Here is a 27,524-nt window from a genome sequence, read left to right on the forward strand (position 1 = left end):
TTTTAAACCCTTCCTAAAATTTGGCTTCAGATCTTCCTATTTGTGCCCTGTCAGTAGTGTCTGTGTACATTGACGTAGTTGTATAGACTTGCTGTTTCACTTTTGTAAAATAAAGCATTTTCCTTGCCCACCCTTTCCTTTTTTTTCTATTACTGATTTTTTTTTTTTTTTTGAGTCGGAGAAGGGGGAACCTAGGGAAATGGGGATCTAAGGTTGGTTGGTTGATTTGTTTACTTGATTGGGAGAAATAGCCAAGGCCCCATTTATTAGATAGCATTTCCTTATCATGTATTATTCTAAATTTTCGAATGTTAATAATTTGTCATTCATAAAATTATACTTTTATTATGAATATTTATATAAGTATATATTGTAGAAATGTATCTTAATATTCCTTAGTTGGCCACAAAATATGGACCTTAAGTTGTACCCTAAAGTTAAAAAGATTAAGACCCACTTGTGATCTTACTATGAGCACATTCCAATCTAGTCCTTAAGGTGGAATTTGACACTTTTTATGATTCATTCCCTTTTGGCTAAATGGTATCACTTGATAATACTTTACTCCTAAATGACAAAATGCATCACTTGTTGGTAACTCAAGACCTACCTCAAATGCTGTTTCTTTTATGAAGATTTGTTAACCTGCATATACTGTCAGAATCCATTGCTACCTTCCTTATACCTCCTCATTAGTGCTGTTACTTTTATCATAGCATGTCTTTTGTAGTTAAGGACACTGTCTTGTATGTGTACACATATATGCACATTCATGTGTGTATTTTAATCTTATATCCCTAATATTTACTGTAGTAGTGCTAGCTGTGCCAAGAAGGTACCAGTAAATATGTACTGGGGAGGGAGGGATTGTCAAAATACTCAGACTTATATAACTCGTGATGGTGGAGTTCTAATAAATGTACATGTGGGTATGTGCATAGATGCATGTGCCCGTTTGTGTGTGTGTGTGTCTATGTATATTGTGAGTATACTGATAAAAGAAAATATAGTATGTTCATAATTTTTAGCATTTTACTTTATTCTACCATTTTATAGGTCAGGGTCCTAAATATGTAAAAATTTTTATCAACCTACCCCGATCTATGGATTTTGAAGAGGCAGAAAGAAGTGAACCAACTCAAGCTCTGGAACTGACAGAGGATGATATCAAAGAAGATGGCATTGTTCCACTTCGTTATGTTAAGTTTCAGAATGTTAACAGTGTAACTGTAAGTAGTATTTCAGTGAGATATATTTAATGGGTTTGTGGTAACAATGCTAGATGATTTAAATGATCCTTTAAAGTATTGTTTGTCCAGCAATTTGAAATGAGTAAAAATGGGTTAATAAAATTTCTTCTTTTTAATGTAACTCTGTACCCTAAAGAGGAAGGACAGGTTGAGTTTTAAATATTTGTGGGTTTGTCAATTTAATTATGTGTGCATATATACATCAACTTGTGTTAAAAAGTTTATTCTACAACATTTATACTTAAATTTGTGCTTTATCTTTCTTAACCTGGTAATGAGTTATAATATAATTCTAGAATCCTATTTACTTTTCTAGAATACAGAATTTTAATAGTGTGGTGGTCATGGTATCAGTAAAAATAACTTTTTTATTTTTTTTGAGTGGGGGTACTGGGAATTGAACACAGGGTACTTTACCACTGAGCCATATCCTTTATATTTTTAATTTTGAGACACAATCTTGCTAAGCTGCCCAGGCTGACCTCAAACTTTCAATCAATCCTCCTGCCTCAACCTCTCAAGTTGCTGGAATTACAGGTGTGCACCACTCTCTGTCTAAAAATATCGATTTGAAAACATTATCTTACATTTTATAAAATGACCATTTTATAAAATGACCTAAGGTAAGGTATAGCTGAATATTATATAGTACCCGAGATAATTTTAAGTGATATATTCTAAATGTTGATTTTAAAGAACATGCATGCCTGTTACAAAAGTTCAGATGCTTTTTAGCAGTTGTTAATTGCTTTTGAGAATTTAGTATTAAAACCCACCACATTCACTTCCACCAGTCCCTCCCCATCCTTCAGAGGAGAGGAGGTTAGAAATGAAAGCAGAAGGATATTTAGAAAAAGAAAGAAACCAGCACAAGGTCATTGAGAACTAGGCATACCATTTATGATAAATTTATGACAAATTTATCAGTCTGGTATGCTAGATTTAATGGATTAATTTTGTTCTGGTTCATTGGAAGAATGCTTATAGTTTTTTGCTTTTCTGTATCTTCTACTTTGTGGGAACACTTGTTCTTTCCCTCTGTGAGATGCAATAACAAGGTGTCAACTTGGAGGTATAGACTAGATCCTCACTAGACAACAAAGCTGTTAGTATCTTGATTTTGGATTTTCCTGCCTCTGTAACTGAGAGCATTAAGCATATGTTCTTTATAAATTACCCAGTCTTTTGTTATAGCAGCAAGAAATGACTAGACAATCCCCCTCTTCATCCTTTTCTCAAATTCCATTGGCTCACTTGCCGACACTTAAACCAAACTCTGCAAAAATTAGACTGTAGTGGCATAGTAGCACAGGCCTGTAATCCTGGCAACTCTGGAGGCTGAGGCAGAAGGATGGCAAGTACAAGGTCTTTAACAACTTAGCAAGACACTGTCTCAAAATTAAAAGGACTAGCACTTTGGGTTCACTTTTTTTTTTTTTTTTTTTTAAGAAGAATGCTCTAGTATGATTTTTTTTTTTTAAAGAGAGAGAGAATTTTTAATATTTATTTTTAGTTTTCGGTGGACACACATCTTTATTTTATTTTTATGGGGTGCTGAGGATCGAACTCAGCGCCCTGCACATGCCAGGTGAGCACACTACCGCTTGAGCCACATCCCCAGCCCCAAGTATGAATTTTTTTTAAGCATATTTTCAAAAAGTATTACAGTTTACATAGTCATAATGTGAAGACATGATCAAGCAGAACAATAGCAGTGGGGAGGAGGTATTTGTTTATTGGAAAAAGTCCTTTGACTCGGAGATTCTGGAGTAATTGGTCATTGGGAGTCACTGAAGATAGTTATCTTGTAATAGGTTCAAGACTTTTTATGTACTCTCTTAATCAAAATTTTAATGACTTAAATGAAGACACAAAAGACATGCCTACCACTTTTTTTTTGATGAAACTGGAATCAAAATAATAGTTTTGATTGGAGTCTATTCAAAGAAAGCAAATGAATTTTAAAAGCAAGAAATAATTGTGCTATATTCAAAGACCAAATACATTATGTATAAATAAGCTGTGTACTGGTAATAGTCTTTAAATTGATGGTAAACTCAGTTTGAAATCAATCTATGTTTGCCTATAAAAACAACAATAAAATCCAGCAAATGAGTACTATCTTGGAATGAAAGAAATATGTCATCCAGATCAAGAAAGGCAGTATTTTCAAGTAGACAGTATCCAGAGTATTGTGTTTTAAAGATGGGGCAAGTAGGGCTGGGAATGTAGTACAGTGACAGAGTGTTTACCTGGAATGTGTGAGGACCCTGAGTTTAATCTTCAGCACTACAGAAACAAAAACATATGCTGAGCAGAGTTTTAAAATGCAAAATGTGAAGCTTAAAAGTATGGAGGGCATAGTATAGTTTTAGGAGCTGATTTCCAATACTATTTTTTTCTTTTAATATTCTAGGAATAGAATGGATGCATGAATATCACAAAGAATATAACTGCAGAATTTTCCTCAGTGACAAACCATGATTTTAATAAAATAATCAACAGCAGTCTATCCTATTATAATCATGAATCTCATACTCTTTCAACATTCTCTGTAAAGAATTTAATTATGACTCCTCCATACCATCACACTAAATTACCATGAAATTGTGTATGTGGGTGTCTTGCCATGATACCCCTGGAGAAGGTGAGAATAGCAGAGCAAACAATGGAATTAACAGACCTTTAGGAGTGTTAGTTTAAATGTTATGTAATTTAGATTAATCCTTAAAAAGAATGGAGGGTACTTTTATTAATAATCTAAGGAAACCTATTAAACCTAAAGCATCTTTATCAAAAATAGATTATAATTATAAGTGTGATAATTTTTTTTTGTTAATTTTTGGCAGATATTTGTTCAGTCTAATCAGGGTGAAGAAGAAACAACAAGAATTTCGTATTTTACTTTTATTGGTACTCCAGTCCAGGCAACAAATATGAATGACTTCAAACGAGTAAGTTTGTTTAAATGTAATTAGAAGAATGTAGTTTTATAGGAATAATTTCATATTTATCAGTAGTCATACTTTTTTGACCATAAAGACCCAAAATCATATTTCCTGGAATTTCATAAAGTTAAAGTAGAACAGTTTAATCACATTTTGAAATATCCATCTAAAAGGAGTGTAGCAGCACAGGAGATGTGTCACAGTGTTTCTTGCAGCTGTTATCTGGCAGCCACACTAGGACATGAGAAAAAGAGTTGTCCTAGGGCTGTGCATTCCTGAAGAATGAGATGTGTTGGGGGAATTGGAGCTGTAATGTTTTGTGGGGGGTATCTGCTTATCTGATTTTAATTCAGGTACAGAAGAAGTAATTGAATTATGTAATACTGCATGGTCTTATAATAAAATTGTTTTTACAAAACTGAAAACCTCTGCAGTAGATATCTTAACTGGTCGTTTTTTTAACTACTCTCTTTCTTATAACTTATTAACTTATGGAAGCTATTGGGACAATTATACAATTATGTACATAGATCTGTCATGTGTGGATTTATAAGATATGTATAATACCAGATCAGAAGCAGCAGAGATTAATCATCTACATTTTTACTATAAGAGAAATGTTTTCCTGGGGAAATGTGTGAGCAACAAAGACATTTGGGCTTCCTGTTTTGCTGCTTTGCCTATTTGAGTTAAATGCTATTGGACTTGCTTTAACTGTGACTTGCATAGTTTTTCATTAGCTTTGTTCTTTTCTGGGGCCTATTACAGTAAGCATTATTTTTCCTACCATTAATTTGGATCTAGTTTCCTCTTTTTCACCTCAGCTCATGTATTTGGCTTCCATTTTTTTCTCCTATAAATAGTTACCGTTCTGTCTTCTTGCCAGCTTGCCATTAATTAAAGTTTTTCTGATTTGCATTAATCATTGTTTATCTAAGTATCTAACTCTGCCTTTTTGTTTTTATATACTTCCTCATATCACTTCTAGCCTAGTCTTTTCTCTTTTTTGACTGCCAAAATTCCCTTTTGAGGGCTGTCATTAGTTAGCACAGGGATTGGATTTCTTTTGCTTGAGAGTATTTGTGTTTATAACAGTCATTGGTCAATTTAACCTTTTTGATATTGTTTAAATTACTGTAGAATAAAACTAAAGTTGTTATAAAGTTGTAGAGTAGCAGGTCTCAAACTTTTTGGTTTCAGATTCCCTTTAAGCTATGAAATATGATCAAAGACCAAGAACTTTTGTTTATATAGGCAGTATTTTTATCTGTTAGAAGTTAAAACTGGAAACTTAAAAAATATTTATTTCTAACCAATAAACTCATCATATTAATTAAATAATATATTTTAATTCAAATGAATATATTTTTCCAAAAGAAAACCAAATTTAATAATAAGAAAGAGCATTTTATAATTTATTTTGAATTTCTTCACTGTCTACCCTCCTAATAGAGTTTTCTTATTCTCATTTCTGCTTCTGCATTCAGTCTTTTGTAACCCTTGGAAACCTCTTCTGTATCCTTGTGAGAATGAGAATTAAATAGACAAATAACTGTTTAGCCTTATTCTGAAAGTAGTTTTGACCTCACAGACTTTCTGAAAGAGTATCAGGGACCCCAGGCTGGCCACATTTTGATAACTGGTATGAGAGTACTTTGAATACTCTTAGGTTTCTCCTTCATAGATATTCTGTGCTTCTTAGCTCTTTCCTTTTAAAGTCTGATGAATGTAGAGTGGTTTTTCTTAATTCTTAATATTATATTACATTTCCTTGTAAAAAAAATAGTTTCTGGATGAGATTTGTTATGCATATAGTCATTCATTGTCTTGTAGGGTTATTCCTCAAAAGTAAGCTAGTATTTCATTGTTTTTATATTATGTGAAGCCACAACTTCATTGAAGTAAAAAATTAGAGAGTTTAAAGTTTAATTGAAATCGGTCTATTTGGTCCTTGTATGGAGATGCTTATTAAAAATTATAAATGAGTTTGGATTTCAGTGAAGGAAATAATAAGCAGTTTAGTACTTTTTGACCCTGTAGTACTATGCTAGTTCAATCATGATTCCTGTCTACACAGAGATTATCTTCTTGTAGGATAATTCAGACATATGGAAAATTAATCAAAATTTTATTCAAGGGTCTCTTCCTCCATAAAATATTCTCATATGTTTTCAGTCTCCTGATGTATTTTTCTTCCAAACAATCACTGAGAAAGTGTGAAAATACTTTATGAAGAAAGAGGGATTTGAAATAAAGTTCAGAAATAGAATTTGGGTGGAGAAGATAGTAATGGGCACATAAGAGTGAAAAAGTAGAGAATTGGACATGAAAATAGGAAGGTGCAGGAGTCATTCAAGGACAAGTCAAGTATGACTCTTTCCCTTTACTTTTCAGTCAGTCTGAAATTAAAAGAGATTATGCATTGTAATTAAAATTTAAAATAGATTTGGCATGTATTTTATAGGCACAGGGAAGAAAGTTTTGATATCCTCTTTGTAGTGAAAAAAACTATACAAAATGGTTTAATGAATGATAAAGAAGTGTTTAGCATTTTCAGTTTACATTTTTATGTGTGTGAGTTATTTGTAGATAATTTTAGTTTTCAGAGAAATGTCACTGATGTTCCCCTTATGTCACTAAGATGATAGAAGCTAAGGTAATGCTGATGAATCTTGGATGTGGATAGAAATCTTAGACTACCTTGCATGCTATCACAACTTTATGAGGTTATACATTTAAGATATATAGACTAGAATACATCTTCCACTTGTCTGCTTTAGGCTTTTAAAGGCATCATACACAAAATATGATATATACTTTGGCTATTTGTTGTAAATGTGTCTTTTGTGTTGCAGCATGAAAAGCTTTCCATTTTAATTGGAAGTAGATGTTTTCTTTGCTAAAATATGCTCTTTACACAGATTGCTTTATTTTAATATTAAAATATAAGTGTATAAAAATGAGAAAATTGTAGAGGCTTCTGCTTCTTCAGAATTGAGGCGCATGTGAAAAGCTGAGCAGATTTTTATCACTGTAATAAAAATAGAATTTTCTAAACTGGCCATTCACCATATCAGCTATTTTTGTAACATTTCTATCTGTTTATTTTTCAGCTTTTTTAATCCAACTCAAATGAACTAAAACCAGAAGATTTTTTAAAAATGAAGTAATATACAGATTGACCTTGTCTCTCTCTACTCCCCTCCTTGCTTCTCTGCTCATCTAGCACCTACCCGCTCTCACCCTTCCCATATTCTCTCCATTGTTGCTGCAAGATTTCTACAGCTTCTGTCATCTGGATCAGCCTTCTTGTTACCTAGATTTCCTCAACCATCTCTTCCTTCAAATCTCATCCTAGCCATGTTTCTCAATTGGCCTTTTTGTTTTGGGCTTGCAACTAGGTGCTTTAATTTAATTACCATACTGTGTTGCTCACTGAACTTTTTGTTTTTGCTTTCTACTGTTTCATTTTTAATTTTGTTCTTCATTTTGAGAAGTAATATTGAAATAAAACTAAAGTTGTTATAAATGTTTTTAGATTAAATTAGTTGGATAATGTTTTAATCTATTCTAAATTTTTTAAGCTTTATTTTTAAAGAGCCACTTAAATATAAATTCTGTTATACTTGAGCTAGTATATCAACGCTTTAGTTGAGAATAATAGCTTTTCTTTTCTCATTGGAACATTGGCCCCAAAGTCTTTTTGTTGATTGATTGTGTAGTGATCCTCTGTTTATGCCCACCTAAGTGAACTCAAGGCCAGTAGAAGGACTTACGGACTGAATGATAGGTGGGGCTGAAATATTAACATAGAAGATCAGTGGATTCTTTACTGAATAAATGTCTTTGACACCTAATTTTGATGTACCTAGACTTTTGTTTGAGGTTTAATATAGACTTAAGAATAATAAAAGAGCTTTATATTTGGGGTAAAAATCCATATTGGAATGCTGAATTTTTTCTTTTTTACAGAGAATACATATTGGCAAGTTGAGAGTTATCAACCTGTGAAACAGTATGCAGATTTGCGTCTTCAACTGTATCACATCAGCTGAATTTTTAATTTTTAATATTAGTTGTTTTTGTTTTCTTTTGCTTAATCTAATAGCTCAGTGTTTTGCATTTCCCAAATAATATAATGATCAATAATGCTTTCAGTGTTTATCAGCTTAAATTCATTTATGATACAGATAGTATCATCTCCCCTTCCTTCTAGTGTTAGTGTCTCTTTAATCCTAGTTTTCTTACTCTTATCTACATTTGTTTATGACACTATCTTTTTAATCATATTTCTGGCTTGTTGAGCTTTTCTAACCTTTTTTTTTAATCAGAGAAAATTCCTTCAAAATAATAAGACTGCTTTTTTTTAGACTGACTACATTAACAGCATTATGTGATTGGGAATTCAGTGGAAAGAATTTTAAAATCTTCTCTTGAAAGACATTGACCCAGCTATTTTGTTTTAGATCAGACATGTATTGATGACCTTTATGAGTTTTACTTTGTATATATACTATGACTTGGAACAGACTCGATTTAAAATATGAAAATTACATTTATAAATATATATAAGGTCTTTTTCTATACAAACATGACATGTAATATCTGGCAAGTGGGTTTCTTTAAAGGCATTTTGTCTGTGAGAATATATTAATTAATGATAAACTCTACATTTGAGGTAAATTACTATTAGAACCTAGAACTCTACCACAGAGAATTTGTTTTATAGAATGGTTGGTAGGCAAGTTTTTTCTTTACATTTTTATGATGCTAAATTTATACCAATCAGGACATGTTTTAAAACCCACAATAGAAGAGTTTTCTAATCATTGACAGACACAAAGTTTATTCTTTGTTTGGTTATAGTAATTTGTAGCAACCAAGATGTGTGTGTGTGTTTGATTTTTTGAAACTGGGAAAAAGTAGTCATTTTTAATCTGTTTTCATTGCATGTCTCATATTGAAGGAAAAGTCTAGAAACCTGTCATCTTGGGCATGAAGACATGAATTTAGCTACTCTTTTAATTTTAGATTATTTTGTGATCGACATTTGATTTCTAATTGCCTAAAAATAGTATGCCAAATGTGTTTTACTCATATAGCATCATCTTTTTTTATTAACTTCTCTAAACTGTCAACCTTGTTTGAGTAAATTATATTACTTTTTCTTAAAACAGGGTGGGAAACCAAAAATAGCCTGCATGTGTTTAATTTTTAATTCCTTGTGGCCTGGGGAAGGGGTGTCACAGTTTGCTTCCACAGTGAAAGTACACTGCATGCGCAGAAATTCAAGAATAAAAATTAATACCAGGTGCAAAAATACCTACCACATTAGTATTTTTGAAAAATACCCACGTATTTCTAAATCAGTAAGTTACAAATATGAACTTTTTATTTTTGTTTTTCTAGGTAGTGGGCAAAAAAGGAGAAAGCCACTAAGGTACAAAAGATACTGGAAGACCTATTGCAATCAGATTTGCAGCTCCTGGATAATTGCTTGATTCTCTCCAGAGACTGTCAATGTTTCATTCATTGCCATTACCAATAAATCATTGCTTTTGTTCAGATGGTATCACTAGTCTTTCTGTTGTAATCTTGATACATGCAATTGTAAATAAAAGTCACTACTTTTGCCAAGCTTAAATTTTGTCAGTCTACGTAAGTATTTCTTCTTTCCTTTTATTTTAAAATTAGCCAGCTTCTGATTTTAGAAGAGACTTAAATGTCTGGTAGCATATTGACTGAAGCCTAATTTCTCTTTTTAGAAGATCAAAACTGTTGTAGGGAATCAAGGAGTACAGGTATACACATGCACATAGAGCACTCAGTTTTGAGAATGGACTTGGAATAGCTAACGATGTTCAAATGAGTATTGACTCCTGTTTTTTTTTTTAAAGATATTTGGGTATTTGGTATCTGGGCTAGAAATTATTCAAATTATAAACTGCCAGAAATAAACAGGCTTAAGGAGATTTAATTACTCTTACCTAAAACAGTTGATGGGTCTCCAAATCCTTTTCCATGCCAAATTTTAATCCATTCTGCATAAACTTAAATTTTGATACTCATTTTCTGTAGTAATAAAGGAATGTCAAATTCAGACAGCTGGGAAAAATACAGTACAATAAATTTTGAAACAATAGGAATTCTTTGTAAACCAGTAATTATCCGAATTACTAAAACGTGCAACATAGGTATGTAGACAACATGATTTAAGGTTGAAAATGAGTTGGTCAGATGTTTGTGTTTAAAAGATCTTTAACATGGATAAAAAAAAAATGTGGCATTTATACACAATGGAGTATTACTCTGCATTAAAAAATGACAAAATCATAGAATTTACAGGGAAATGGATGGCATTAGAGCAGATTATGCTAAGTGAAGCTAGCCAATCCCTAAAAAACAAATGTCAAATGTCTTCTTTGATATAAGGAGAGTAGCTAAGAACAGAGTAGGGTCGAAGAGCATGAGAAGAAGATTAACATTAAACAGGGATGAGAGGTGGGAGGGAAAGGGAGAGAGAAGGGAAAATGCATGGAAATGGAAGGAGACCCTCAGAGGTATACAAAAGTACATACAAGAGGAAGTGAGGGGAAGGGGAAAAATAATACAAGGGGGACAAACGAATGTCAGTAAAGGGGGCAGAGAGAGAAGAGGGGAGGGGAGGGGAGGGGAGGGGAGGGGGGATAGTAGAGGATAGGAAAGACAGCAGAATACAACAGACACTAGTATGGCAATATGTAAATCAATGGATGTGTAACTGACGTGATTCTGCAATCTGTATATGGGGTAAAAATGGGAGCTCATAACCCACTTGAATCAAATTGTGAAATATGATATATCAAGAACTATGTAATGTTTTGAACAGCCAACAATAAAAAATTAAAAAAAAAAAAAAAAAAAAAAAAAAAAAAAAAAAAAGATCTTTAACAAAAGGTTGGTTAAATATAGCATCTGTTCTTTGTTATTATTTTTTTTAATCTTAAAATTGTAATCTGGAAAATAGTGATAAATTTAATTTTTAAGTAAGTATTTTTAAAACTTAATCTTTTAAGAATACCAAGACATAAAGTGTGATTCAGCAAATGCATTTGAAGGCAGTCTTGTCTAAAAGTATGGTAGAGATGCTGTTTGCCCTTGGGAGGCTAACGTTTATATATGATTATGAAAAATTATGTGGAAGTTTTAATGTTGAAGTGGTCACTTTCTGAAACCCAAGTGTTACTAGTTAATGTTCAGTTCATTTGTATGTGAGTACAGTACCTGGTGGTGTGGTGATGTCTATAGTTTATGTATTTTACAGTTTTGTTGCCTTGGGTCAAGTGGAGGCAGAAAGGCAAAAAATAAAAGTTTATATCACTCCTAATATAGACCATCTCAGATTAATCACGCCTGAAATTAGAGATAAGATTAATACCAAGGATTTTGTTTTACATTTTTGTATACTTAACCTTTTTGGGTAATTGTTAAAGTGCCTCATCTTAAGTATCACTGACCTCATCCTATTTATACTTGACAGTTTAAAAACCCATAAAAATGATTTCATATTTGTAAAGGATTGGGCATCAGGTTTATATTGTTTATGTGACTTTTCTATAACTCAGTTGGTTGCAATATACAGACATTCCATAATAATTCAAATTGTAAATAGTGAAAATGTTTATAGGTAACTGTAATGTGTTTCACTTATGGGAAGTTTTACTATTACAAATAAACATGCTTAACTGACCTTATTTAAAATATCAAGATGAAATGCTGTTTTCTCCTAAAATAGTATATTTATATATGTGTATAACATTTATAAATAACTGAATTTTCTAGATGAATAAACATTTGAGACAAAGGTACCCCTCATTTCAACCAAAGCTACCCATTAGATAGTACTTTCTAGAAAACCAATATTGTTTATTGCTTGTTTTGTCACATATAGCAAAATGAGTATTTTGTTTGCATACCTTGTTGTATTTTACATTGGGGTACACATCTGATTGAGAAGCAACAGTGAAATACCCTGTCCAACAGAAGCAAAAGTGAAGAATTGCAGTACAAAGTTCATCAGCAGATGGCTAAGGACAAGAATAGCACAGGATACCATACTTTATGTCGGTGATAAGTCTTTATAATCCATTTTGGCCCTCTTTGTCATTAAACCTCAAGTTGTTGCCAGTCTCAATGTAGTATTAGAGACAAGCACTTAGCAATTCATTAGCAGTTAATAAGTGAGTTGAAAACTCTGCCATCCTTGTCCTAATATTTGAGGACAAAGTTTTTGCAGTGTTTGCAGGAATGGTTGTTAATGTACATTTGGCTATAGTCTTTTATTTATGGCTGTCATAAATAAAGACAGGGTCTTCCCATGTTTCTTTTAATGTCTAAAATATTTAATACTGTAATAACAGTAAAGTGCCAGGGCTGATTAAGTTAGTTATATCTCTCCTGTAAAATTTCAAAAAATGACATTTTGGGCTTACATATATGGCTTATATTGATATTTATATAGATGAGTTAAGTAGGTTAATTCTTATGAAGGTAATTATTTTTTGTAATTGGTCATTTCTAATTTTAAATAATTTTTTAAGACAAGTAATTTGTACTAGAAAATTAAGTGAACCACTGAAGAAATTTAACAGGCATATTGAATTCATTTAGCCTTTAATTCTTCATTATTAGAGGTGTAGTAATGCATTCTGCAAAATTTTCTAAACACAAGTTATCTGTGCTTTATGATGTAAATGTAGCATGTTTGGTAGGTAGATAAGTTTAAAAATACTGGCCATTCCCTAGTTATGCCCATATTGCCTAAAGAGCAATCTTGATATCATTTTAAGCATGCTTTTAAATTTAAATTTGTTTATTTTTAGATCAATAATTTTTTTTTATATGCCCAGCACCATAGAGGTATGTGGACATACTGGATATTTTATAGGCTATTAAGATCACTTTTAAACTTTATGCACTATGTAAAATCATTAATTGAAAAATGTGACTAAATCAGATAATTTTGTAAGATAAAAGAGATAACCAGAATTTGGATATGTTACTGAAATTGTACACAACTTGGGTAATATTAAAGTCTTACAATATACAAACTTAAAACTGCTAGATTATTTCTCCTTCCTCTATACTTGCTATGCTTCTCTATGGGAGGAGGAAATTCAGTTACTTAGGAGTTACTGCTCCAGGATTATTTGTGAAAACATTATTTCTTGGTTTATACTTGGACATGTGTTTGGAGAAACTGGCTCATTATGCTACTCAGGAGCAAATCTCTGAAGTTTGAATCTCTTCCTGCACTAGTTAACTGCCTCATGAGCAAGTAATCTCCTTCAGAGCTAGAATTGCCTTTTGTGTGAAAATAGAAACATCTTAGGCTTGTTTTGAAGATTAAATGCACCTTACTTTGTATCTTGGAAAATAGTAATCTTCTATACCCTGATTTCTTGTCTCAATGCCATTGTCTTTAGACTATCATTTTTTGCTTAGCATACAGCAATAGGCTCCTAATTGTCTCCTGGCTTCTGACTTGGTCTTTCCTCATGTATCTTCCATATGATTGCTGGTTATCTTTCCTTTACATGGTTTTCAAAATGATCCCTCTGCCAGCCTCTGGCTAACACCCATTTCTTCTGTATGCTGCATCCCACTTGCAATTACTGGAATATACCCTGGTATCTTATGCCTTCCTCTGTCCTAACTTGTCCATCTGACAAATTACTACTTATCTACAAGACTCAGTCCAAGCAAAATAGACACAGCAAACACTCATAACAACCGTGTGCACATCTTCTGCTGTCAAAGCACCATCCAGTGATACCATCTTGGTTTTTATCCAACAACTTACAATCATTTGTTAGTCTTATTTGTCCTATTAGACTATGAACAGTAATACAAGGATTTTGTGCCTAATACCAAACTGGTTTCTTTGATCTCTGTTATTGTTAGTGTTGAACACATTTTCAGGAGGAAATTGCTTGAGATGCTTGCAGTTAAGCAAGGTAAGGAAGAGAATTTAGCCAAAGAAAGGAAAAGTGTGTGGTGTGTTCATAAATTGAGAATTAGGTGTAAAATATTCAAGGAGTTGAGGAAAAAGATGAAGCTGGCAGACAAGTAGAAACCATGATATGAGGCTCTTCTTGCCATGTGAAAGAGATAGGACTATCCTTAATTTATTGGGGGTGAGGTGGGGTCGACAAGGATAGTTTCAAAGTTTCTCACTTGTACAATTGAGTGGAGAAAGAATTATTAGGGGAAGCAACAAAGTTTGGAGGGGAAGATGAACATGATTTTGGATATAAGGTCTTGGGCAGTGTGTAAAACACATTTTTGGCCTTCAGGTGGAGATGTCTAGTAGGCACACAGGCAGAAATGATTTGGGGCTAGACATAGGGAACTGAGTTATTTGGAGATACAGTGGGAATATGAATGGAGGCTTCCAGAGAGGGTTTTTTAGGGGGCAGAATGAACTGAAGGAGCCCACATTAGGGAATACTGTGGAACAGTAAGGTAGAGGAAGAATGATATGGTAGTGATGAGGAAATAATAGCCCTCATAGCAGAAATGAAGAACATTGAAATGATCAGGGATGTGCACTTGTCAGCCCATTAAATTGTGAAAACAGTCTTGTGTTTAATTATGAGAACCATTGATTGTATTAATAATCTTTGGGTTGAAGGAATTGTCAGCAGATAGAATGATTCTGAAACCCTTCCAGCAAAGAATTTTGAAAGTTTTAATAGTCTACAAATTGAACAGTTTTACTGGACAGTTAGCAAGGCTTGGAGATTGATGGCAACATTCCGTAAGAAAATGTAAAACACTGCTTTGAAGATTTAATTTTAAGCCTTTAGTTTTATTATCAGATTTTGTTTTCCTCCTATTTTGTTTGTTTTTTTTTCCTTTTTTTATTGGTTGTTCAAAACATTACAAAGCTCTTGACATATCATATTTCATACATTAGATTCAAGTGGGTTATGAACTCCCATTTTTACCCCAAATACAGATTGCAGAATCACATCGGTTACACATCCACATTTTTACATAATGCCATATTAGTAACTGTTGTATTCTGCTACTCCTATTTTGTTTATGATCATAACTTTTATTCTGTCATTCTAGAACATTTTTTCAAGACTGCTTTGGCTCTCTTAAATGATACTTTCACAAAGAATTTCTTCTGTCAGAGTCCTAGATGTGCCATTTAGTTTCTTTAGTAATAAACTTTATAGGATAGCATCAAATGCCTAAGTTTAAAAAAAAAAAAAAAAAAAAAGCCCAACTCTTTAGAGGTTTTAAGTAACGAGAAACTTCATCTCCCAGTGACCAAGAATAATAGACACATTACCACCATTTCATTTCTCTGACCACCACTGGATCCTATTAAAGGGGTCGACACATTGATAGCATAAGGATGGTGCACCATGGATTTGACCAGGTGACTTTTTTGTTTAAAAATGAATATATAACTCAAAATGCACAGTGTCAGGGGGCCTGGGCACAAAATCAGGCCGAATGGAACCACTGGGATAAACTTGTGCAGAACTGATTAGGTGTCCATTGAAATGTCTCCTCTTTTTTATTATTATTATAATTTGTTATATATGACAGCAGAATGCATTACAAATCATATTACACATATAGAGCACAATTTTTCACATCTCTGGTTGTACACAAAGTATATTCATATCATTTGTGTCTTCATACATGTACTTAAGGTAATGATGTCCGTCTCATTCCACCTTCTTTCCTACTCCCATTCCTCCTCCCATTCCTCCTCCCTTCTCTTCACACCTTTTGCCCTATCTAGAATTCCTCTAATCCTCCCTTGCTCCCCCTCCCCAGCCCGCTATGAATCAGCCGCCTTTTATCGGAAAAAAGAAATGTCTCCTCTTTTGTTGTCTCTTCGAATCTAGCAATGCCAAGGGGTAGACATTAGGGTGTTCACATTTTTATTTTTTTAACTTGAAGATTTTTTTTCCTGTCCAAAGTGTGTGGTCTTGATAAACAGTATGTGTGCACATGTATAAGGTTTAAATACAGTACAATAAAAAGACAATTGAGGAACAGTAAAGTTTCTCAGCCTGATAGAGGGATTTTACAAAACTCACAGCAAATATCATACTTAATTTGAAAGATTGGGTACTTGCCCCCCTCAAAGAACTCCGCTCTCACCACTTGTACAGGAAGTTTCAGTCAGGTTAATAAGCCAAGAAAATAAAATAAAGTAGATTGGAAGTGAAAGTACATTCACAGAAGTTGTGATCTCAAATGCAGACTATCCTAAAGGAATCTAATAAACTATTAGAATTAGTAAAAAAAAAGTTCAGCAAGTTTGCAGGATAAAAAGATCAACATCCCAAAACCAATTGATTTCTACACATTTAAATAAATACCCTGGGAAGGAGATTAAGTTCCTCTCATGATAACATCAAAATAATAAAACAGGAATATTTTTAACAAAAGAAGCAAAACTTTCTGAAAATCATAAAACAGTTAAAAGAAATTAAGGAACATGAAAATAAATGAAAAAAATCACATATTCACGAATTAGAAAACTTAAACATTGTCAACATGGCATCATATTCCAACTAATCTACAAATTTGATGCAATCCACATCAGAAGCTCAGATGAATTCTAAGTAGAAATTGACAAGCTGATTTAAAAATGCATATGAAATTGCAAAGAATCCAAAATATCCAAAGCAATCCTAGAAAAGAAGAACAAAGGAGGACAATTCACACTTCCTGATTTCAAAACTTGCTGTACAGTAACAGCAATCAAAACAGTGTGATATTGAAACTATAAAACTCTCATAAGAAAACAGGGATTAGCCACATCCTTGGATTTGGCGAAGGATTATAAAGGTATAGCACCAAAAGTATGAGCAAACAAACAAAAAAACCCCAGGTAAATTGGAATTTCATAAAATTTAAAAACTTTTGTGCTCTGAAGGACACCATCAAGAAAGTAAAAGAGATGGGGGAAAATATTTGTAAATCATAGTAGTCCCTCAGTATCTGCAGGCGATTTGTTCTGGTACTCCCGTTGATACTAAAATCCATACTCTAGTACCTTAACATGGTATGATTTTTATTCTTTTTAGTTTGTTAGGGTGTATTTTATGATTGACAGGGGGAAACCATGTCCTTGGGTTTGATGAAGGATTCTTAGATACAATACCAATGTTGATGTAACAGAAATTATGCAACTTGGTATATGTTCCACGTGAGCTTGAGTAGACTGTGTGCTCTGCTGCTATTGGATGAAGTAGTTTATAGATGCCAGTCATATCCAGTTGATTGATGGTGCTGTAGAATTCAACAATGTCCTCACTTTTGTGGCTGCTGGATATGTTTATTTCTGATACCAGGGTGTTAGTCTCTGTAATAGTAGGTTCATCTGTTTCTTCTTGTTGTTATGTCAGTTTTTGCCTCATGTGTTTTGCTAATCTGTTATTAGATGCATGTACATTAAGGTTAGTCATGTTTTCTTGGAGAACTGACCCCTTTTTCATATTGTAATGGCCCTCTATCTCTGATAGCTTTTCTTGCTCTGAAGTCAGCTCTGTCTGAAATTAATATTGTTACTCTGCTTTCTTTGGATTAGTGTTAGCATGCTCAATCGTTGCCTATCCCTTTTCTTTTAATCTACATGTGTCTTTAATTCTCATGTATCTGATAGCACATAGTTGTTCTTGATTTTTGATCCACTCTGATAATCTCTGCTTTTAATTGATGTGTTTAGACCACTGATATTTAAAATGAGTATTGAAATTGAATTAATATTTACCATTAGTTGTTACTATATTTCATTTGTTGTCCTTAATCTTTGTTTTTTTGGTCTTCCACACTTTTTTTTTTTTTCTTTTCTGGTTTTAATTGAGTCTTTTATATTATTCCATTTTCTCTCAGCATATCAAGTGTATTTTCTTTCTACTCTTTTATTGGGGGAGAAGAGGGGATTGGAATTGAATCTAGGAGTGCTTAACAACTGAGCCACATCCCTAGTCCTTTTTATTTTTTATTTTGAGACAGGATTTCACCAAATTGCTTAGGGCCTTGCTAAATTGCTGAGGCTGGTTTTGAACTTGTGATCCTCCTGCCTCTGCCTCCCAAGTGACTGGGATTACAGGTGTACCACCACGCCCTGCTCTTTCTACTCTTTTAGTGGTTGTGCTAGATTTTGCAAGTCTACTTTCAAATAACACTATATTCCTTCACAGACAGTACAAGTACTTTGTAAAATAAAATAATCCTAATTCCTTCTTCTTGTCCTTATATCATTATCCATTCATTAACTTACACATAAGCATACACAAATAAGCATGTATATGTAAAATCCTTTATAGCTGATATTATTTTGGACAAAATATTACAGATCAATTAGTAATAAGAAAAATGAAAGTTTTTATTTTGCCTTCACATATTCCTTCCTTTGTGATCTTTCTGTTTTCATGACTGAAATTTATTTGTTAGTTTTGTGGTCCTGGGACTGAAACCCAGGGCTTAGTATATGGTAGGCAAACGTTCTACCTCTAAGTTATATTCCCAGACCTTTTTATTTCATTTTGAGACAGAATCTCACTTAAGTTTCCCCGGGCAGGCCTTGAACTTGGAATCCTCCTGCTGCAGCCTCCCAAGTAGCTGGGATTACAGGTGTGCACCGCTGTGCCTAGCTCAATTTTTTTTTCTTTAAATAAAATTTTAAAAGTCTTGGTAGGCAAGATCTACAGGCAACAAATTCCTCTGTTTTTTTTTTTTTTTTTTGTCTAAGAAAGCCTTTCTGTATCCTTAACTTTTAAAGATTAAGTTCACAAGGTACAGAACTCTTAGGTTAGTGTCACTCCACAGCCTTGCTTGCATGATTTCTGAGAAGCCAGGTGTATTTCTGTAGGTCAGCTGTTTTTTCCCTCTGACTTCTTTCAAGATTTATCTCTGACATTCTGAAGTTTGATTAGGCTGGACATAGTTTATATAAATACCACAAAATTTTTGGTATTTATCTTGCCAAAGCCACCAAACTCTCTGAGCTTCCTGCATCTGTTTATGGTGTCTTACACTAATTTGAGGGAAATCCTCAGTCATTATTTTTTCAAATATTGCTTCTGTTCCTTTCTCCCTTTATTCTTCTGACATTCCCATCCACATACATTACACATTTTGTAGTGGCTCCATTGTTCTCAAATATTCTGTTTTGGGTTTTTTTTTTTTGGTCTTTTTCTCTTTGCTTTTCAGTTTATTTAGATTCTAACCTATATCCTCAAGCTCAGAGATTCTTTTCTTACCCATTTCTAGTCTACTAATGAGCCCATCAAAGGCACTCTTCATTTCTATTAGTGGATTTTGTTTGGTTTGGTTTGGTTCTCTGGGGATTGAACCCAGGACCACTTAACCACTGAGCCACATCCCCAACCCCTTTAATATTTATTTAGAGACAGAGTCTCACTAAGTTGCTTAAGGTCACTAAGTTGCTGAGGCTGGCTTTGAACTTGCTATCCTCCTGTCTCAGCTTCCCCAGCCTCTAGGACTATAGGTATGAGTCACCTTGCTCAGCTCTGTTAGTGTTTTTGATCTCTAGCATTTCTTTTAGATTCTTTGAATTTCCATATTTTTGCTTACATTCTTCGTCTATTTTTACATGACTTCTTTTTCTATTAAAGCTTTTGGCATATAAATCATAGTGTTTTTTTTTTTTAAAAAAGGTCCTGCTCTGATAATTTTAGCAATTCTGCCATATCTGACTATGGTTCTGATGCTCATCCAGTCTCTTCAAAAAAAAATTTTTTTTTTTTTCCTTTTACTACAACTTGTAACATTTTATTGAAGGTGGGCATGATGTACTGGGTACAAGGACATGTGGACATATGCTTTTGGTAATGTCATGGTAAGATGTAGGGAGAGGAGACCTGTCCTATAGTTGCATGGTTAGGTCTCAGTCTCAATGAGTCTATGACTGTGAACTTCACAGATACTTCTCAGTGCTCACCTGATTAGGTGGGGCAGGTTGGATAGAGTGGGCCCCAGTTCGGGTATTTCCCTCTCCAGGTCAGGTAAAACCTCTGCTGGTTAAGCTCTGGTTAAAATAGATTCTTCTTAAAGCAGACCTTAAGAACAAAATGCGGTGGCAAGTTTCAGTATGGTTAGTTTTCCCTACTGCAGGAATCACAAAGGGATTCTTCTCTGAGAACTCAGCAGAGCTCTGGGAAGTAAACTCACAAAAGTGTGTGGACCAGGGCTGGGGCTGGGGCTGGGGCTCAGTGGCAGAGTGCTTGCCTAGCATGTGTGAGGCACTGGGTTCAGTCATTAGCACCGCATACAAAAATAAAATAAAGGCATGCTGTCAATCTACAACTACAAAAAAAAAAAAAAAAGTATGGGGACCTCCTGTGACTGGGTCCCACCAAGTTTTTATCTCTTGCCCACAGTGAGCCTCTGTCAACTATCAATTACATTTTAGAAGCTCTCATCTTGGCATTGGGTCCTGAAGCGGTTTCTTCCCTCATAAGTTGTAATTCTCTGTATTACCTGCCTCTCCAATTTTGGGAGCCATGTTTTGCCAGGTTATTTCGCTTCTCTGATGGAGCCAAGAAGAATTGTTGATTTTTCAGTTTACTGAGTGTTTTCACTTGTAGCTCACAGAGTGGTGATTCCCAGGTACCTTACATTGTAGACGGGAAACCTGAAGTCACCACATTCATTTTCTGATCATAAATCCAAAGTTTACATCACCTTACAGCAAGGTGAAGACTCACAGTTTTCAAACTCTTTTGGAAAACAATTATTTATAGTATCGTAAAGTTAAAATGCATTTCTTACTAGATAGGTAAAGGTAGTTTTCAAAGAATATGAATAATTTCCTCATCTCCATTTGTCTACCTCTCTCTCCCAGTCTCCAGGCTTCTCCCACAGGGAACCACCACTTCTTTTCTTTCATGAGCCCTTCTGGAGAAATTGTTTACCTACATGTTAATAATGTCTTTTAGTATGTGTTCTGTTTCATCTCTATAGCAGTAGATCACCATATATATATATATATATATATATTACACATACATATATATAGTTATTTTTTGTTGAATTCAAATATATTTGTATGTATTTATACATTTGTTATGTAAAGTTGAACATAATAATATATCCAAATTTATTTGTGCATGTATGTTAATTTGTATCTTTAAATTCAACAAAAAGCAAAGCAAATTGATAAAACCTCCTGGATTTTGAGAGAGCGATTAGATACATGGTTTTAAGACTACTTTCCTGTTTACCAGGACCAAGATATGAGCAAACTCAGTTGGAATTCTGCCTCTGTTAGAGGGTGAGGATGTATTTCCGTCACACAGGGGCACTGTAGGTAGAGCTACAGTGCAGAGACGGATGGTGGCTGGCGTCAGAGCCTCAGTCTGCCAGTGTGTCTGCGCTGGCACGACCATCCCACATACCAGGGAAGCTCGTGCTGAGCAGGGATTAGGATGCCAGCATCTGATGCTCAGGGTTCTTCCTGCTCCCCCTTGGAGTCCTGACAAGAAATGACCTTGTTCAACCCTGCTGAGCTTCCTAGATTTACTGGGCTTATAGCAACACATGGGAAGGAGATTATGTTTATTTTTAAAACATAAAAAAATGCAACCTTCCCAGGGCCTTTGTGGTGTCTGCGTGCAACAACACAAATACACACGCACACAGGCAATGTATGTATAATCACTTCTAATTAACTTCAGCTCTTCCTGCAAAACTAAGTGTGAAGTCTTAAAGACTTGTCAGCTTCTCTGCCTGTGAAATTTATCTACTTCTAATTGTGAATAACAATACATTCAAGGTTAGCTATAAATGACTCAGCTTTCACAGCACTCGAAAAACTTAAAACCACATTTGAAGATGAATACATTTGTGCAAAAGAAATTGTGGTCTGCTTCTAGATCAAAACACAGTTACTTATGCTCATTTAAAATGTTTTTTTTTTTTTCCCTAAAAGAGGGGGCTATTTCTCTATGACATCTGTGAAAAAATAGATGTGCTTGATTTGAAAGTAAATCCAAATATAAAAGATATAAAATAAAATAACAAGGGTGCCTAAAATAAAGATGAGTATATAATTATAATGGATTGAAAAATGATTTCAATTTGCAATTTGACAAAATAAAATATTCAAAGAACAAATATCAAAGAGGATTAAGATTTCCGCCCCCATCTTCCCACTGGCTTTGAGAATATAAGAAGCTCTCCCAGGTTTCACCACTAGATGTCATGAAGAGCCCAGTTAAATACCAGAGGCAAGCTTGTGCATAGTCTATTAGAGAAACTTTTAAAGTTTTTCCTGATTTTGTAGTTAATTTGGATAGGAAGCTATTTCCTTTGGGATTTTGTGTCAAAATATTCACTGTGGATTAATTTTAAGCAAGATATTAGAAGCTATTAGAAAATGTGATCACTTGTCAAATGCTGGGAAAGGAACCTCGTAGGCATTGGAATTTTCTCTAAGGAGAAGGTCCAGGGCTGAGTTGAGTGTCAGAGCTGTACTAAGGTCTGCTCTGAAGTCCTTAGCTTGGGACACTGCCCCTTTCTTTCCTTTTAAAATAGGCATGGACTTGTCAGATGTGGGGTCACCAAGACTTCATAGAAATTTTCATAAAAGTAGACCAGTGAAATAACCAACAAAAGGGAGAGAGGATTTAAATGGCCAGGTGAGAATGTTTGTATTTAGATTTATTTTTGGTACTGGGAATTGAACCTGGGGCACTTAAACACTGAGCCAGATCCCCAGCCCCTTTTTAATATTTTATTTAGAGACAGGGACTCCCTGAGTTGCTAAGTGCCTCACTAAGTTGCTGAGGCTGTATTTGAACTCATGATCCTCCTGCCTCAGCCTCCCAAGCTGCTGGGATTACAGGTGTAGGCATCCATGTCTGGTTGTATTTAGACTTTGAAATTCACTAGTCAAAGTGATTCTGGGAGACTAGACATGAAGGATTGAAGCTTGGAGAACTAGAATTTGGTACAATAAAAGGAAGAACTTCCTAAAAGAAAATAGTTCACCATTTAACACAATGCCTTACTGAGAGGCTTATGTAGAGGGGCCCTTGGTGGGGAGATATCCTAGAAAGAATCTATACTAAGAGTAGAAATGTGGACTAAGTGACCTCTAATATCCTCAGATTCACAATTTTATACTCCATGATGACAATCATTCAACCAACCAAGAAGGCAGCAAGAAAAGAGTTGGGGATTGGTGCTAGGTAAATACAAGTGAAACATTTGAGGTTAGGAAGACCAAGGAATGTAGATAAGGCTCTGAAAGAAGGCTCTTGGGGAGATTGTGCTATATGTGGGACTCTGCCTGGGAACAACTGGTGAGAAGAGACCAGTTGGCTTCAGGATTTCTCTTCTCCTCTTCCCAAATGCTCCCCACCCAGGAGCATATCTCTTCACTTCCAAGGGACATGTTTACCGGCCCCTCCTCTGCTAATCAAAAGTTGACTTCAACTAAATCCTTAAAAAGTAAACCTAAGGGTAACTTTTTAAGTGAAGACTTTTGCAGTACGTTGCAGTTTATTGGAGGACGAAACCTTAAAGCTAAACTAAAGGAACTGACTCAGTTTGGGAATGGAAGGTCCCAGCTGGCCTGGAGGGGAGGAAATGGGCCCTTGTTTGACCTTCTAGCTGTGGCCTTTGCTGCCAAGATGATAAGCCCCAGAGTATGGCTGGCTCTTGAAGCACATCACGTGAATCCAGAGACTGATAAAAACAAAACAAAACATTTCCACATACTTTGTGCTCTTAGAAAGAGGACTACAGCCAAGATATGGCATAAGTGCACCCCAAGACCTTGAGATAGAGTCTATGAGCTTAATGTATCAGTGGGTAAATTCTATCCAAATACCTTCTGTAAAAACCAGGTTTTATTATATTTTTCTAAACTAGAGTTTGATAAATTATCACATGGGTAGCTTTTAAGATGGGTTTAATATATTGTTCTGATGCCAAGAGTGAAAGGATTTACACATGATCACATAATCTAGCTGTGCAAAAGAGTTAGGAACTGGACTGATTACCTGGGTTCTTGACCAGATATTAAAGGAAATCATTCTCCTCCATTCTTCACCACCTACTGTATCATTGATGTTCACAGCTGGAGTGATCCATAGTGGATCACATGAATCATTCAAAAAATCTCTTAATTCCACAGATGAAGAAACTGAGGCCCAAAGCGGCTTTTCATGACTGGCAGCTTATTGTCCCTCCACCACACTGTCTCCTTCCTAAAGGCAGTGTGCTTGAGACATAGAGAAGTTTATTTTACACTGTCCCTGGTACACATCCTATCTGCCCCTGAAGGAAATCAAGAATAAGAAGTCTAGTAAGAGTGAATATAAGATCTATCGCTATCATCTCTCTCAATGGTTGGTTCTTACTATTTTACCAGTAAGGACTGACATGTTTTAAAGATCAGATATACAAAAACAAACTCCCTTTGTTATGCATTCAATTCCCTAATGAAAAAAAGTTCTAAATGTGTATTCCTATCAATCCCAACCTTTGGGCACAGAAAGCCAAGTTCTTTTTGAACTGATATTGGTCTAGCCTACAACAAAGAAACTCGATGTTTTAACCCAAGCCATCTTCCACAAGATTTACTTCAGGAATATTGACTACAGGAACCAGCTGCTGATTTCAACGGTCTGGAAGCTCATGTTGGCTTCCAGGCCATTTGACCAAGGTGTACTCACAAGATTCCTCAGCCTTGATGTTTGAGTTCACTTGGCTCACTGTGGAAAGTGTGTGAGGCAATGGTGCTTTCCACTGGGATCATGGCGGCTGCCTCACTGTCTATCTTATTGCTTCCACCCTGCTCCATCTCTCTTGAGTCCATGCTCAAAAGAGCAACTCTTAGGGTTATTGAACACTCTCCATGCTCCAACCCCTGCAGTGACTCCACATTTCACTCAAAGCAAAAACAAAGTTCTTACAATGATTCCCAGAGGCCTGACCCACCCCTCCCAACTCTTCTGATTATCTCTTATTTCTCTGTTCTGCTCCCGGGGCTGAACTACACCACAGCCTGTTGCTTCTCAGTCAGTTCAAGAACAGCCCAGCTCTTATCCCACACTGGCTGCAGCTGCTCCCTACAACTTTCTTCCTCCAGTTGTCCCAATGTCTAGCTCCCTCATCTCCTTCAGTCTTCACCCAATGTCGTCTTCTTACTGCCTCCTCTTCCCAGCCAAACCCATCTAAAGTTGCAACACTCCTATCACCATCCCAAAGTCATCAACACTCCCACCCCCTGGACTTTCCATACCTCTTCTCTGCTTGATTTTTCTCAATTGTTTTTTTAAATCAATACCTAAGAATGCGAATATCTTACTTATTTATTTTCTGTCTTTCCCCAGTAGAATGTGAAGTTCATGAGGATAGAAATTACTCTGTTTTTTTTTTTTTTTTTTACTTTTGCATTTTGAGCCTAAGAGTGTTTCCCACATAGTTAGCACTCCATAGTCACTCAGGGAATAGATGAGTGGATGTCAGCTAGCTCATGGTTTCTCACAACACCAGGCTAAGATCTCAGGGCTTCCTCAGCAAAGTCATGAAATATGTGATAAGCTCCAGGTGCAGTGTTTCAGTGGCAATCACCCAGAACCACAGGGGGTTGGGGAAGCGCTGGGTGGTCATCTGGGCTCTGCTTAAGTCTCATGCACCGTCACCTTTGACCAGATGTGTTTTCTTGTCCTACTATACAGAAGCAAAATGGCTGTTGGTCTTTTGGCTCTCAGAAAGTTTAAAAGACTAAAACAATGAGGTGAGGCATATGAGCACTCTGAAGAGCTAGACATTCAAATGTCATGGGTTATTCTTCATTCCAAGATAAAATGCTTATTCAGAGTAGAAAGCACTGAGGGAAAAATCGAGAAAGGAGTAAGGGAACAGAAGCATGAAACTCTGCTGGTACAACCAGAAACAGAGATAATTTACAAGAAGAGGAAGTTGAGAGCTGAGATTTCTGACCCACATGGCTGTGAAACCCACAGTAGTGCCTGGGGAGGTAAAATACTTTTTTACCAAAAAAAGTTAGGCCAAATGGTGAGAAGGATCAGATCATGTTATGATAGTGGCAAGAGCTACCATTTAAGTTACTTCCTATTTTAAAATCTATACTATGAGTTTAGCTGGGTTGTTTAATCTTCACCTCACCATGAGTGAGATTTTGTGATCTCTGTTTTGTAGATCAAAATACTGATGCTCATCTGTAAAGTCGGGTCAAGAAGTTAAGGAATTCAGCCAAGTTCAGACAGCTTGGTGATGGGGATGCAACTGTCCCTTTTCCTGAGAAGTTCCTTTTCATTCATTCTCAGCCAAATAAGAGAGAAAAATTCTGAATTCTTAAAACAAAATCTGAAATTTTTACAAGATGAAGCTGTCATTTTCTTCCAATCAGCATCTCACTACATAGTACCTAATCAAATGCCATTTTTCATCATTCTCTGGTGTGTTTGTATCAATCTTGCTTCTCTAAACAACCTTGACTTGTTTTGGGGATGGGTCCTCAATTAATTGTTTGTTTAAATGAGTTCAGTTTCCTAAATGCTGTTAAACTGCTACATGACCATTCTGGAAAGTCTAGACCTGCAAGTCATGTCAAATCCTGTTCCTACTCTTCCAAAAGGAAATGAATATTAGATTAGGGAAGCTGGTGGGGAAGAGATTCCATTTAAGGACTTCTATAAGAACGAATTGCTGGTGGTGATTTTGACTCTTATTTATACATCTACAAGTTTCAGGAAACTTTAACACTTTAACCCCAAACACACTAACATATCCACTCAATTTTGCACCCTTTCCAGTTTAGAAAAAGGAAGTTAATCATTTCCAGAACTTCAAACAATATGTAAAAAAGAAATTCATCTAATTTTATACCCAATTGTATCATTCTGGGACATTCATGGCTTACAGTGCCTAAAATGTGCTTGAACAGAGAAGCCAATTTTTAGAGAAGTGTCTTTTTTCCTGCAGGACTATATCAGAAACCACCTCACAGACTACAACTATTATGGTCTAAATTACTGCTTAACCTAAAGGCCTTTTAACTCACTTAGAAAATGATTGCCCACAATTTGGCATCAAGAAGGCTAAAACCACAGCTGAAGTAACTAGAATAAAAGAGGAAAACAAAATGTAATGAAGATGTTTACCTTCATTTGAAAGTCTACATGTGTATTTAAATAGCAGTTATAACCCAGCCTGGCTTTCAAGTTTCTTAGGAAGTTTTCTCTTGAAGGGGGAGGGGTGGGGAGAAGGTATTCTTCCAAATCAGAAAGTCAAAGTCCAGGGGAGACAA

The 27,524-nt window shown here is 35.1% G+C and overlaps 1 protein-coding gene across 1 annotated transcript in view; it reads left to right on the top strand.

Moving 5' to 3' along the window:
* Positions 1-9,842, top strand: part of Txnl1 (thioredoxin like 1) — a 30,713-nt gene extending 20,871 nt beyond the window's left edge. Inside the window, exons 6-8 of the mRNA XM_027949043.2 lie at positions 1,057-1,229; positions 4,100-4,204; positions 9,608-9,842. Coding sequence (XP_027804844.1) covers positions 1,057-1,229; positions 4,100-4,204; positions 9,608-9,637 — 308 coding nt within the window. The 3' untranslated portion in view covers positions 9,638-9,842. The remainder of the gene's footprint in view (positions 1-1,056; positions 1,230-4,099; positions 4,205-9,607) is intronic.
* Positions 9,843-27,524: the final 17,682 nt, after the last annotated feature.

The sequence above is a fragment of the Marmota flaviventris genome, chromosome 16 (assembly GCF_047511675.1).
Source record: "Marmota flaviventris isolate mMarFla1 chromosome 16, mMarFla1.hap1, whole genome shotgun sequence".
Lineage (NCBI taxonomy): Eukaryota > Metazoa > Chordata > Mammalia > Rodentia > Sciuridae > Marmota > Marmota flaviventris.